The sequence below is a fragment of the Talpa europaea genome, assembly GCF_964194135.1.
Source record: "Talpa europaea genome assembly, chromosome: 9".
Classification (NCBI taxonomy): domain Eukaryota; kingdom Metazoa; phylum Chordata; class Mammalia; order Eulipotyphla; family Talpidae; genus Talpa; species Talpa europaea.
The window spans coordinates 55,641,103-55,656,108 of NC_140076.1; the positions used below are offsets into that span (position 1 = coordinate 55,641,103).

General features: G+C 40.1%; 1 protein-coding gene across 1 annotated transcript in view; it reads right to left on the reverse strand.

The window, feature by feature from the left end:
- Positions 1 to 7,747: 7,747 nt before the first annotated feature.
- Positions 7,748 to 15,006, reverse strand: part of IL12RB2 (interleukin 12 receptor subunit beta 2) — a gene marked incomplete at both ends in the record, with an annotated part of 63,519 nt that continues 56,260 nt past the window's right edge. Inside the window, 2 exons of the mRNA XM_084241599.1 lie at positions 7,748 to 8,278; positions 12,531 to 12,630. Coding sequence (XP_084097725.1) covers positions 7,748 to 8,278; positions 12,531 to 12,630 — 631 coding nt within the window. The remainder of the gene's footprint in view (positions 8,279 to 12,530; positions 12,631 to 15,006) is intronic.

Sequence of the window (15,006 nt, forward strand, 5' to 3'; positions counted from 1 at the left end):
AAGGATCTAACTTGCTCTCCAAGTTAACTATAGAAAGAAAGCCCAGTATTTCATTACTAGGATGCTTTGCAGAGTATATCTAGTAAAGGCAGTATAATCTCATCAAACTTGGCAGACTCTAGTATTAGTGAAACTAACTTTTTGACATTATTTGAAAAATTGTCAGGTCTGAGTTTGCAACTTGAAGGAATTTGGGTTCACTTTTCTGCGTAGCTTGGGTTCTCAAGACTTGAGATTTTTTAGCTGGTTTTTAAGGTAGGCAGATTCATAGGTTATATGAGAAACGATTGTGATGTTTCACACTAAGGAATTCAACTGAAAAAGGAAAAGAATGAGATTAAGAGTTTTTAGGATGTAAAAAGTATTAAAAGCCATCAAGATTTTGGCCACAGGGGAAACTTACTACATTTGAAATGAATGTCAGTTAAATAAGCCAGGGGTCAGCAAGTTTCAATCTGTAGTCTAGTTTATTGTTTCTGAGCTGTGAATGGCTTTTACATTTTTAAAGGGTCAAAACCTATGCCACAAAAGATACATGTAAGTCCTTAAAGTCTCAAATATTTTATCTGGCTCTTGACAGAAAATGTTCACTGACACTTGACTTAAGCAGTCTTTCCCAGGTCGAGATGAGTACTTTTGAAATAAAAGACTAATTCTAGGTCTACAATAAACCTTCCCCCATGTGAAGTGAAATTAGAAGAAGTGTAAGGTAAATTTTTTACCTGACCTCCAATCAGGAGGTAGCCTTTTAGTAAAGATCATATTTTTTTCAAAAGTTTAATTTGCCACAAATACTCTCTGGAGGCTGTTAAAATACAAATTTTCTATAAAAGTAAGGTCAATACCATTGCAGCTAAATTTTCACATTAGTAGCACTTAGTAAGATTTTTCAGTTGTAAGAATTGATTTTTCTGTGAGATGAGAATTTTGAACATTGTGTAAGTAAGAAAAGTTTTAATACATAGTAAATAAGTTGTTGGAATTAATGGTTTTTGAGGATTACATTTTTTCAGCTTAAATGAGGATTGGTCAGAATCTAGCTTTTTATACTACATGGGAGTCAATTATAAGAGGAGGGGAAGGATGAGAAATACTTCATGTGCTTTAGAAAATTTACTAAGTTGTTTTTGTTTGCAGTGTAGGTACCTAGTGTTCTAAATCTGATGTTTGTCACTCCATTTGGAGGGGATTGCAGCATTTCCTAGTCCCATACGTAGTCTTAACCTTTGTGCATGGAACATAATGCGTAGTGATAATATGACAATTGTCATGGATTTTAAAAAATCTTTAGATAATTTCACACCAGGTGATGAAACTGTTGAACAGGTACTGCTAACAGTTCTATTTCTTAATTAGCAGCAGTGTTTTAGAGGTGTGGAAATGTGGAAGGCAAGGGGGTAATATTCAAATATTATTTGGTAAACTGAATAGGGAAAATAAGGCAACTATCTTTGGATAGTGTTTATATTTCTGTCAACTTAAGTACAGTTAATTTCTCATTTTAACACAAAAAGCTGTTAAGAAGTGGCAGTTTATCTACATAGAATGAATGTTCTGTGTAAAATGTTCTAGCAGAACTTAGTTCTTGATACTTGATGAGCTAGAATTTTGCCAGAATTTTTAGTTAGTTGGTAAACTGTCAGATTTTGTTTGGGGAATTTGCTTGTTGAATTCCTTGTTTCAGACCTTGGGTATAATAATCCACAATGAAATGTTCTTTGTCAGTCACACAGTTCTGCTGGACGCATGTTTAGGCATTTTGTCAGAAGTGGTTGAAACTGATGACACATCCAAAAAGATGGTAGATTCCTCCTACAATTCCCTGCTCCCCAGTCTCAGCTGAAAATAATGCCTTCCATGATTGGTGAATTGAGTTAAGCACATAAATGTTTAGGGACGGACAATTTGTCTTTTCCTGGGAATTCTGAGTTTCCAATGAAATGCCACGTTTTTCAAGTAAGAAAGGGAGATCTTAAAAACTACGGATAAGTTTGGTTTCAACTTGATTATGTGTATATGTTTTACCAAGACACTTAAGTGTTGAAATCCAGTTAGCTTCTGAAGCAGTTTTGGGAAGATTGAATTGGATAAAACTACTTTTAAGACCGATGTTAACTGACCATTAGTCACACGGTAAAAAAGCAGTATACCTGTGGGGTATACTGTGCATGCTTCAGACACACTATTTGTTCATAAGGGTATCCCTTGATACTGGTTGAGTAGTACTAGGTCACTATCAAAAGCTGTTAATTGGACTGATCTTCCTGTACGTTGAGTTGAATGATAGAGTTGGAAGTCAGGTTGACCGAAGTAGAGAAATGTTTTGGATTCTGTAATGCTGAATGAAAATATTTACAAGTCATCTGAGTTTTTTTAATGAAAAAATGGACAAGGGTTATTAAGAGATCATTGTTAATATGCTCTTGATTGAACAACTTAAGTAATTCTATACCCCAGTTGTAAGCGAGCCTGTGTGTTTCTTTTAAAAAACAGCTGCAGATTCTTAGAAGAAAAATTGGAATTGATTTAAAACTGCAACTGCTCTGAAATCTACCCTGTTGTAGATCAGAGGAGGTAAACTAAAGGGAATGTTAATGGAAATTCACAGAATCCAATTGTATGGAGTTGTATTACAGGTATGAGAGGAAAAAAAAACACCTAGGAAACCAGTGTTTTCTATGGTGGTGTGAGAAGGCAAATGATCCTTTAATCCGTTTGATGAAATCAAGATTTCTGCTTCCAAATGAAATTTTGCTAGTTCCTATTTCCCCTTGAAATTTTGTTGCCTCTGGGTAAAAGAGCAGGATCTTCTGAAGAGCAGCTTGGATAGGAGGCAAGAAATTTGCCCTTGGGTTAACATAGCTGATGTTACCAGCTAATCTCCAGGGAGACATTGCCATTTTTATCAAGTGATTTTTTTTTTTTAATAAAGGAACAAATAGGGTTTCATAGTGAATTCCATCCAGTTTTGGAAGGGTGTCTTTAGTTTTTTGAAAAGTGGAAATGCCCTGCTTGTGGTTCTTGCCTTTCTAATGAAATGTATTCTTTGGGAAGAGTTATTCTGAGAATCTCGTCTTTCCTTGGGTCCTTACAACCTGTAGGTGGTAAAATTGTCAAGGGATGTATTCTTAGCTTCACCTCATGTTTTCTTGCCTGGGCAAGGCCAGGGTCTCATGGAAGAGTTCCTTAAAGTTGTGGAAATTGAAAAGTGGCCTGAATTCAGGACTTACAGGGACCCATGGTAGCACGTAAGTTTTGTGTGTTTCAGAAATGAGATTGAAATGTAAGTGAAACCAGTTTAAGAATGATTTTTACCATTTGTAAATGAGAACCACTAGCAAAATGTAGAGCCAGTTAAAAGGGCACACTGTTTCAGTTACTTTTCTACTTAAAAGGTATGTTTTTATGGTTTTTAATACTCATTTTACCATTTTCCTTAAAAACCTTACTTCCCTTCTCTGGCCCATATTGCCTGTGCCTTATCTTTTAATGCTTAGATGAGCTGGGTAGATAAATTAGCAAATTTAGGGGTGCCAGATACATCCTGGTGTCACTTATTTAAATTTACCTGGTTTTTACATAGCTTTCACAAGAACCAGGAATGATGGAAATGTCTAAGATGTTTATGGGAAGGAAGCAAAATTATAGTTAACTGGAATCAATACAATTGATAGAAATTTCTAGCACAGTTGTTTGCATCAAAAGGAATTGTTAGGATATTTTAAAAGTTAGCTCTAAAATCAGACTACAGTATCAGATACTAGTTAGGGAACTGCAGTTAAGTTAATGTTTGTATCTCAGTTTCTAGTGGTGTTAACACCCATCTTAACCAATTGTGGCAAAAAGTGAGCTAAAACTACAAACTGTTAGTGCTCATTACTTTTAGAATGGGTTTGCTGAAAAATTACAACACAAACTTTGTATTTTGAAGATCTATTGCTTTCATTAATTACTCTAAAATCCTCAAGTTTCACTTAGTTTCATCTCTTTTTACTTTTTTGGAGTTCTAAGGATCAGTAGACGTGCCAGAGAAGGTGGAGGATGCAGACACTGGTTAAAGAAAGTGGTTAGTAGTGTCTGTCTCTAGACCCACGTTTTAGAAAGAAATTGGTGAGATTTTGTTTTATTGACTATGCAGTTATAAGAATAAGAAGTATTTAATGAAAACACAAGTGTAATTTTAAAAAGTTGTCTGGAGGTAATAGCATTTTGGTGTATATTTAACTTTTTAGAAGAGTGATTGTATTTCAGCCTTTTGTAACTGTTCCCACGTAAAATATTTATGTCCCTTTTTTTAAGGCATAATATTCTAAGATCCATCCCAGTTTTAGGCATGTTTCAATTTGAGAAATAATGTTTGCCATGATGACGTTACCGTCTTAGCATTTTTTTTCTACTTGGAACGTGGAGTGATATGTCCTAAAACTCTTGGAGTCTTGGATTCCATGTTCAGTTTTTTGTTGTATAGAGTGATTTTACCAATTCCCTACTGAAGGACGTTTAGGCCCTTCGCCCCATTTCAGTAATGCTGTAATGAATCCATTCAATTTGTATTTATAGTATTCCTAAGTCTACATTACTAGCAGTGAAATTCCTTATTCAAATTTAAATTGAATATTGCTTAGCTGTAGAGGAGCCAACTACAATACCAGTTTTCTCTAATACTATACCTTCTCTGATTACAACTAATTGTTTCTGTGTGTGTGTGTGTGTGCTTGCTAATTTGAGCATTTATATGTATTTCATGAATTGTCCAGTCTTGGGTTAAGTTTTCATATTGCTAAGTCCCTTATTAAGGACAGTATTTTGGGCATATATTGCAAATGTTATTCTAACTTAGTATGTGGTGTTTCACGAAGTTTTAATTTCTCAAAAATTTGGGTATAGACTGATGTAAGAAACTTTTTTTTCTATCAGTTAACCAATCAAATTGCTTATCTATTTTTTAGGGGGTGAGGAAGAGAACTTCCTGGAGAATGATTTACTAGAGAATGATTATTCTAGAGAATGATTTACTCAGGGGTTCACCTATCAACCCTTCTTGAGTGGATATTGTGAACTTCCATGAATTCTGCAGGCTAGGAAGGGAAAAACAGGGCTCCTTTGGAGGGCTTGAGCAGCCATATCGGGACAAATGACACTTACATCCAGTGGGGAAAAACAGCTTGATGGAGAAAAACCAAGAATCAAACATGGGTTGTTGACTAGAATAGAATGTGCCTAGCTTGACATTTCTTTCACTGGCTTCAGGGCATTGGTGAGTTGCAGCTGTAAGTTATTAATAGAATTTGAGAAATCAGGACAGGGTGTAGAGAGGCTATGAAAGAACTAGATAACACTAGCTTGACTTTCCTATTGCCTATAAGGAAGACAGGCCCAGTGAATAGAATTGCAGGTTTCTAGAAAAGGAGAATTCTTTCAAGGTAAGGACTCTTCATGAGAATTAGTGATAGTGTCCCATGAATCCATTAAGAATGAATTTGGACTACAGTATCTCAAGTTCCAGAGACTAAAAGGAATTTGATGTTTCAATCAAATATCTGGGTTGACTCTGGTATATATGTTAGGAATGAAGATTTTAGGCTTCCTGAGCAATGAAAAACTGGTGTATAAAGGGTGAGTTCTACACAGTCCTGGTAAATTGCAACCTGAGTGAAGATTTTGACTTTGGGTGTAATGGGCTATGAAAATTACTTGGGATGAGGGCAGCATGAGGTGACCTATCTATCCTCTCATTGGTGGAAAGGACACTGGCAGGGTTAGCCTGCTCAAGTATGTATGAAATGCCTCGTGTGTCATAACAGTGCCCTCAGGGAACATTGCGGGGTAGAATGGGGATTAGGGATGAAGAGGAACAAATGCAAATTCAATTGTCCCGATAAGAGGAAGCAGGTACTGATGAACTGGCCTCTGGAACAAGATAAAATTGGTGACAGGTAACATCTTACACACTTGGTTAGCCTGCCATAGTCCTTGCCTTCCTGTTCACAATCCAGTAGAAGTAAATATCGGTGTGGCTATGCTGCTGGGAGAGCACTGAGGAGGCCTCCACATCCCAGAAGGAGCCTTTAAGTCAAGGAAGGCCCCGTTTGTCTTCTTTCATACTCTAAGAAATACAAATGCTCACCTAGCCTTTAAGGGAAGGGAGAGGGAAACTGGGAACTGGGTCTTTGGTAAGATGGATGAGGGGTGGGGAAGAGTAACTATGTTGGTTTGTCAGGTAATCAGAAGGAAAACCATTGTGAGAGAGAAAAGGAACTGCCATTGGCAATACGTTGGCCAGTTTTCCGAGGAGGTGGCCTTGTCAAACAAGGGCTAGCATGTCTTGGGTGAAGATAAATCAACACTGAAGCAGCAAGGATCATGTGGCGATGATTTGCAGCAGCTAAATACAGTAGAATAGAGATGAGGATGGAGCTTAGGTTTTCAAAGGAAGCTTGGGAGAAAATGTGGAATGCCAGGAATCATGGATCAAGATAAAACAAGTACAGCAAATGCTTTTCGTTTTAATTTCTAGAGCGCAGAGGGAAAACTAGCAATAGCTCCCACTCTCCCCTATCCCCCCACTTGTTGCCCCAGCTTGACAGATTTAAGAAAAAACTTTTTGGACCTTTCTTCCTGTTTTGGGGAAGGGTACTGCTAGCATTTAAACCAAGACATCCACCAGCTTAGAAGTGCCTATAGTGAAGAGGCAGAGACAGCGATGGGCAAGAGAAGATTGACAAGCCAAAGGCCTCGGTTTGCAGGGAGTGAAACGTGAATCCTATTTGAAGTTTCAGCCTTGGGAAAGAGGTATCTTCAGGCGCAACTTGAATGTCTGAGGACTAGCCACAAGGAAGGAATGCTGGATGACTCCAGGGAAAGGGGACTGAGTGCACTCTTGTTTTAAGTTCTGAGATAGCCCTGTTGAAGGCAGTGCCAGCCGCGGTAGGAAAAAGATGGGGTCAGAACCTTAGGCCAGCTCCCTTAGAAGATACAGAAGAAATCATTGAGCTGCTGTTGATTCACTGAGGGAGTAAAGGCAAAATAATGCTTTTTAGGGGAGAAAAATACAATTTTAGGCTTGCACAAATGAGGGCAATCATGACCATCTCGGGGCACTCAATTTGGTGTTCACCAGGTTCTTCCATGTCCTCATCAGTAAAACTGGGTTGATGTATGAAACTTCCCTGTAATTCTCTCTAGTGTTTTGGGCTAGAGCTGTGTTCTCTAATACAGTAGCCATTAGCCATGCGAAGAATTACAATCAAAATTCACTTTGTCAGTCATATTGGACACTGCAAAGTAGTCAATAGACCATGTGTTCAGTGACCACTGTATTGTAGCAGATATATGTAGAGAGTGCACGTGTATAAACATTTCTTTATTGCAGAAAGTTCTGGACTGTACTGATCTAGACATAATAGTACCTGGTGTGTAGTAGGGGTTCTAGAAATAGTTGTTGCATGAATGGTCTTTTGGACTGGTTGTCGGTGCTAATAAGAGTTGGTTTCCACTTTCCCTTTCTCGCCAGCATAGTTAAGAAAGTTGGAGTCTCTAGATTGGCAGTGGATGTAATCTTAAGGCTCCGGACAAGACAAAATAAGGTTCTGGTGACAATCATTCTCAGCTCCAGATATTCACCCGGCTGGCTTGTTTATCCTTAGCTATATCCAGAGGCAGTGACCACTGGGGCACAGGGTTGGGTAGATGGAGCCTGCCATGCTGGTTGTGGGCACACCGACATTCCATGCTCAAGCTTTGCCTCTCATAGCATAAAGGAGTCGCAACCCATCTTTAACTGGTCCAGAGTCAACTTCTTACCAAAGGAGTAGTTGAGTGGGTGAAGGGAACTTGAGGGGAAAATGGAGAGAGAGATGTGCTGAGGCTGTAGTTCTTCCAGAGGGTCTATTATGGGTTCCTCTTGTGAAGGGAGAGGATCTGTGTTGCAGGGTAAGTAGCCCTCCTGTGCGGGAAGGTAGTCTACAGGGAGAGCCTTCAAGGGGACGTTTCCCAGCTTTGAGTCAGGGCCCCTGCAGCCCAGTACCTTGTATAGGTCCACTTGTTGCTGAGTCTCTGTTGTGAGAGCTCTTGGATGTGGTGGACTGGAAGCACAGTACCCTGTGTCTTCCTCAGAGGTACAGTGACCTTGGACTTCTTGTCCTTCTGACCAGTTGGAGCGATGAGTAGGTCTGATGACTGGGATTCCTTTATTGAGGACTTCATTGATGACAAGGGGCTCAGGTTCTTCAGAGGTGGACCAGGCTGTCAGGAGCCTGTCTAAATGGACCATCTTCTCCTGAGAAGATACAGCAAGAGGTTCATGTTACTATTAAGTAAACTTGATAATTGACTTCTCCAGGGTTCCAAAGAGCCTCAACAGTCTGCACTACCTAGTCAGCTCAAGGTGAGATGTTTGAACCTTTGACTTTGCAAGGTGAAAGAAAGGGAGGCAGATAGGCAAAAGCCATGGACTCCTCAGAACCCCCAGTCAAGAGTGATTCATTGCTCAGTTCAACCTTCAGCCATACTTTCTACTGTGAGTCAAACTGCACTAGTGCTTTTCCTCTGGAATGTAAAGCACAGCTGGTTGCCTGCCCTCTAGCTACAACCAGCTTCTCCGGGGAGAAGGCGGGGAAGATCCTAAAAGGGTCACATTAGAGCTGAATCCTGAGCTGTATAGTATTTTCTAATAGGGAAGTGGTGGGCAAGGAGGACTGGAATATTCTGCAATCTGCTAGTTGTTATGACAGGCAAACGGGGGAGCTGGAAATAGGTCACATGATGAAAGGCCTTTTAAGGGATGCTAACGAGTTTGGGCTTTGATACAACTATTCAAAGGAGTTAGGCAGGGTGATGTCCTTATCTGCTCTGCTCTTAAAGACCCTTCTGTGAATAGCATTTTTTGGAAGACATTTTTAATCCTATTTTCTCTTTAGCTAATTTTGACTTCTCTTTTCTTTTTCTCACCATTGCATCGGTTACTAGCTCTTCAATATATACTACCATTCCTTTATAAACTTACTCCCTGATGACTGAATCAAAGTCCTGGGCACTTTCCTAACATTTCTTTTAATAGGCCTTATTAGGCTCTCCTTCCATCCTCCAAACTCACACTGACTGCATAATCTTTCAAAAACACAGCCCCAAATCCTTTATCAACTCAGACTTACCAATGAAGAAAGCTTGCTGCCCATAGCTTGGCAGTCAGTTTCCTGCACTTTCCACCACCTCCCCACGGCTCCCTTCAGAAACTGCTATTTCAGCCACACTGTTCATCTAGTCTTACTGGACACACTCATTTTCTCAGTGCCATCACCACACTTTATTTCCACTGCAAGCCTCCACCCTGCTTCTGTTGGCGGCACTGTCTCCTGTAACTCCTTTCTCTTTCGCAAAGTGCTTTTAGTCCCTTCACTGGACTCTTACAACAGTTAAGCCCACTAGGTTCTTGGCACATGATACTGTATGCTATTGATTTTTATTTTTTTTGTACATGTTCTTAAACCATCTTTGAGCAGGGACCATGTCATAGGGGAGGATAACAATAAATTATAATAGTCTTGAGGCAGGACAAGCCTTGGGGACTAGGTCACTTTTATAGCCTGGGAAAACTCCATCAACTTCTCTGGCCTTTGGATTCTGCATCCATCAAATGCCAAGTTGTGCAAGAGTGGTTTGGTCTGGATTGGCGTCTGAAGTCCCCTCCCTTGCTTTGAGCACGACAAGTATCTGAATAGTAAATGATGGTGCACAACACAGACCTCTGCAAGGGCCCTCCCTGACAAGCTAAAGGGTACATGTGTGTTTCTCTTTGGGGGATCTTCCAATCACAACCCAAACTGATCTTGGCAAATTGGTCTGGCTTGGAATGTGGCCAACAGCTCTGGGAAGCAGAGCTGCCAAAGCACCGCCACCACAGATTAGGAGTGATTACACAGGGTGGAACTGGCTTGTGTTCATGTGGTGAGACTTTCACTCTATCTTCTTCAAAGCTTTGGCAGTGTTGACAGAGGCTGCTCCTTGGAGCTTTTACAAAGTAGCAGGCCCTCTGCCTGGCGGTCCTGGGGCAAGGCCTCTTAGACCACCACTAGTTCAGGCACTTCGTGTATACAACTTTCAGCTTTTACAACCTCAAAATAGCTAACACTGTAGTGACCCCCTTTGTATGGCATTTTCCTTATGAGTTTTAAGACCTTCCAGATATCCTAAGAAGTAGTAGGGGGACATAAAGACTGAGAAGTCAAAGTATATTTTGTTGGAGGTAAAAATCAAAATGACTGTGTTTCTGATATCTGCCCCAGTCTGTCACCTGGAGAGCACTTTAAGGACCAAGTGACATGGTGTTCTGCAGCTGTCTCAAGGCTTTCATTGCAGAGGCCACATTTAAGCTGTTGTGTTTTTTTTGTTGTTGTTCTAATTTACTAGTTACTTTTGCAAGAAGAATATATGAACACTAAAAACATCTTTTTAAAGCTCAAAGGGAATATATAGTGAAAATTGACTCTCTCACTCCCAACCTCCTATCCAGAGGCAATTACCATATCCGCTTTATATGTAACATATATAGGTTTCCAGATTACACAATACCAAATTTTTGTCCTCTATCATACTGCAGTAAACATACTTAAGCTATACAACTTCAGGCTTATGTGTGATAATTTCAGTTACCTTCTCCCAGTGTTCTTTTCTAACTCTGTGTGTGTCTTTTGTAGCATTTTTCTAGGTTGTTTCTGGGCCCTTTAGTGGCTCTGGATGCCTCTCTATCCCCTCGCGCCCAGACAGAAAAACAGAGCACATGATGCCAAAGCTACAGCTTGGGAGCCAGGTGTCCGTGACTGACCCAAGGCTGTTCCCACCATGCTATTTCAGGCTTTCAGGACACAGGACTGTGGAATCTCAGCATTGGAAGAGAGATTAAAGCTTAGCTGGTACTTGGATCCCCTCTAACACAAGCAGTGGCATCTGTGACGAGTGCATCTCCACAGAGCATCCCCACATTGCTGTCAAGTAGTGCCCTCCAGATGACCCAGCCTACAAGCACCTCTCTAGTCTGTTCAGCTTAGAGCTATGGCTGCTAGAAACACACCCTCTACCCTCATTTCAAGGTCCTTTAGGATGTATAGTGTCATGGATAGCACATCCTCCTTGTATGTGAACCTGAGATTCACCATTTACTAGCTGACTAACATTGGGCACATTACTTAGTCCTGTGTCTCAGCAACAGCATAACCTCATAAAGCTGTTGTATGGATTACATATCAATGCATGGAAAATGTTTTTTAAAGTGCCTGGCACACAAAGTTTTATATATATGTATATATACATGTGTATGTGTATATATACATGTATGTACACACACTACAATTATAATTATGTATGTGAAATATTTGTATTAATTTAAAGCATACATATATATACTAGCTAATATATAGTACAAGTACTATAAATATAAAAATATGGTTTATTTTTACTGTTCTTGCTACTGTAACTTAACAAGGACAAACTCCTTCAATAGAAAGGAGATTTCTAGTATTAATCTTCCTGTGAAGAAAGTGAATGGCCTTTGCCTTATATGACCCATGTATTTCAAATGGCATTTTAAGGCATTATTGTCAATTTCTATTTTACAGAGAATGGAATTAGGATTCAGATTGTCAGGCAAGTTGCCCATGGATGAGCCACCATCATAGTAAGCATCAAAGCCTTATCACAAAGGCCCTAAATTGCGGTGACTTGAATTCCTACTGAAACCAGCCCTTTTCCTGAGAAGAGGCTGGTACCACTACTTCTGACCTGAGGAAAGGTATGGATGATAGAATGGACTGGGTAACTGAAGAGAAGAGTCTTGGAGGACAAGGCTTGTAAAGTTTTAGGAAAGGTGACTGGGGTTGCCAAGGCCCCAGGCAATGGGAAGAATATTGGTAGATCACATTTTTCCTCTTTGCTCCCCCGAAAAGCTGTCTTATTTCATATTCAAATGCTTTCAACTTCGAGATCTTCCACCAGAGAGGAATCATCTTGCCCACACTGAGCTTTTCCCACCTCCTTCGACTGCCCAGTAGCAGCTCCCTTCGTTGGTTTACTCTCAGCTCGCTCTCATCTGCCACTGCAATGGTTCTTTCTTTAAAACCTTTTCCTTGTACAGTGAAATAACTTTCTGGCTTCCTGCCGAAACCAAAATAGACTAGGCTCTATCTGTTCTATGTTCAGACAGGACTGGGAATGTCACAGTAAAACTTCAATTCTCTTGAATTTGGATGAGTCAGTGCCCAAGCTAGTGCATGGTAAATGGCAAAGATACTTTTTATTTCTTTTGAAGTAAGTTGAGGGGACCTTAAAGCATGAGAGGAATGATAAGCTGTGAAGTCTTTGGGTCATAAGCTCCAGAAAATTCCTCTGCATGGAGTGATGACTCAGATGGTAACTTAGCATGAGTGACTGGCTTATCCATAGGCTCTAAGCACCCAGGTATCCTTGTAACTACAAGGGCAAACTTATGTGGTGATCACTAGAACCCTATCGACTGCCTGTTGACGCTTTTTACGTACCTCTGCAATGGGACACTTTTTGACCCACATGCTGTTTGCTGGGTCTGGAATTTCTCTGCTACAGCACTGAGGTCTGAGGGCTGAAAGGAGAGCAGCTGCCCTATAGACAAAGAAAACAGTGACATTTGATCACGTGTGTACATGGTGGCTGGGAAGCAGGTTCTTAGTGCAGTGGTTTCAGTGCAGGGATTATTTTGCATGCAAATATAAGTAAAATATAAACACCAAGGGAGAAAGATGATGCATCATCCAAGGCTATACTAGTTTTCTGTGAAGTTCGGGTAAATGACAGAATCGTGATGCAACCATTTGCAATTTGCTAATAAACTACAGTACTTTTGCTCAATGTTCAGCTATCTGTCACTATCCTGCCATGCCCTCATTCAGCAAACATTAACTGAACTCTTAATATATGACCAGCACAGTGCTACAAGCTAGGGACAGAATAGCAAACAAAAAGACATGGTCTCTACCCTTGGGGAGCTTATTATTTAGCTAACTAGAATGTTTACTAAAAGTCTGTAATAACAGGTAAATTATTATGCTCAAATTAAAAAGAAAGTAGAATACAAGTGGTATAAAAGCTTGAATACAGCTAAGTAAAAATACGCCAGGAAAAAAGTATCAGGGAAATGTACAAACTGTTAATTGTTGTATTTGATCAGAGGAAATAGGGTCTTTTCATTCTATATTTCTGGATTAAAAAAATAATTTTAAAGGAGTTTATAATGTTCATGATGTGGAAAGAAAAACAATCCTAAAATTATTTCTTAAGAATGCATGTGACAAATATTTTGACTTTTTTTAATTCAAGTCCTGTATGAAAAATTTAAAAGACTTGGCTTGAATAAGCTTTGATATTTAATAGGAATGATAAGCCTCTGGGACTTGGTTAGCCCTTGAGCAGCAAGAAATGTGGCCATATGATCAGTTTTTCTCTAAAGAAATGTAAGCAGATGAGGTCAGTGCCCACGGGATGGCAGGCCAATGACACAGAAGAAAACTGAGTCTCTATATGACCTGTGGAGCACAGCTGCCAATGAAGCTGGAGCACTTTCCCTCTGGACTGTTAATGTGGGAGAGAAATAAACTATTTTATTAAAATCACTGTATTTTGGGGACCTTTTATTTTTTAACAGCAGCTTAACCTTCATCCTAAATGACACCATTTTCCTGAAGAGGGTGCATATGATTCTAGTTGACTCAAATTTTTGAGTTAAACTTTTCCAAAATCTACCAAAAGGGAACTCTACTTTGAAGTATCTGTCACACATGGGAGCCTCAGTAAAAATTTCCGACAAGTTCAATGGCCAGTAGGATGACTTTGAACTAGTTTTCTTTTGGCCTCTTACATAACATCTGAAGAAAATTTTATATAGAATAACATTAAAGTTTTTTTTTTACAAAATGTTTACCAAAGAAATGTTAGAAAATAACAGTTAAGAATAAAGAACTAAAAACTAGACTCACCTATGAGTCTACCCTCGGATATATAACCAACGTTAATATTTTGGTGTCTATCCTTGGGGCAGTGTTAATTGCCACCAACACCCTTTTCTGCCCCTTCCTAAGGAAGAGGAACCTGCTTTGGGGGATTGCTGAGAGTCCATTTAAAAGACCACAATTTTAAGCCCCCTTAACTTCATCACATTCTGGCCAATGAGATAAAGTGTCACGTATGACTTGTTCTGTGAAGGTTTCTAAAAAGGGAAGTGGGCACCTTCCTTCCTTCTCCCCCAAGTTGTAGAACACAGGCATGATGGCCTGCAGCCACTGGACCCTGAGGTGAACGCGGGGCCAGAAGCCAGTATCTGGAGAGTGGCACAGAAAGGAGTTGCCCAGGGCCCTTGTGTCTCCATATGGAGCTACTGCACCTGCTCTTTTTTTTTTTTTTTTTAAAGATTTATTTATTTATTTATACATGCACTGGGTACAGTCAGAAGCGCGGGAGGGTGAGAGAATTCACCAGAGCCAGAGCAGGGAGCAGAACAGGCAGAAGGACAGAAGCACACTGCCGAGGGGAGCAGCGGGCGGCAGGAGAGGTCCGCGCGCCATGCGGGTCCCTCGCCAGCAGCCAGGGATCCAGCCGGCGCTGCAGAGGCTGCGGGCAGCTTCACAACCCAGCGCTCAACTGCTGCGCCACCCGGGAGGCCCTGCCCCTGCTCTTTACCTGAGCTTCCTTTCTTCACCTGAGTGAGACACTAAGCTAGTCTAAGTGCTGTTTTGGCTTTTATGTTACGTACAACCAAATTTAATGCTAACTGATCTATCTTCATGCATGTTTGTACATAAAATAAAAGCACGTTTTGCAACCAGTTTTTAAAATGTAATATAGCAACTATTTATACCTTTTAATTTTCTCCTACATCATCTTTAATGGATTATAATATGCTACAGAGCATGAGAAATATTGTGATTTAGTTAGCCAATCCCGATTATTGGGCATTTAGGTTTTTTCAAATTGTTTTCTGTTTGT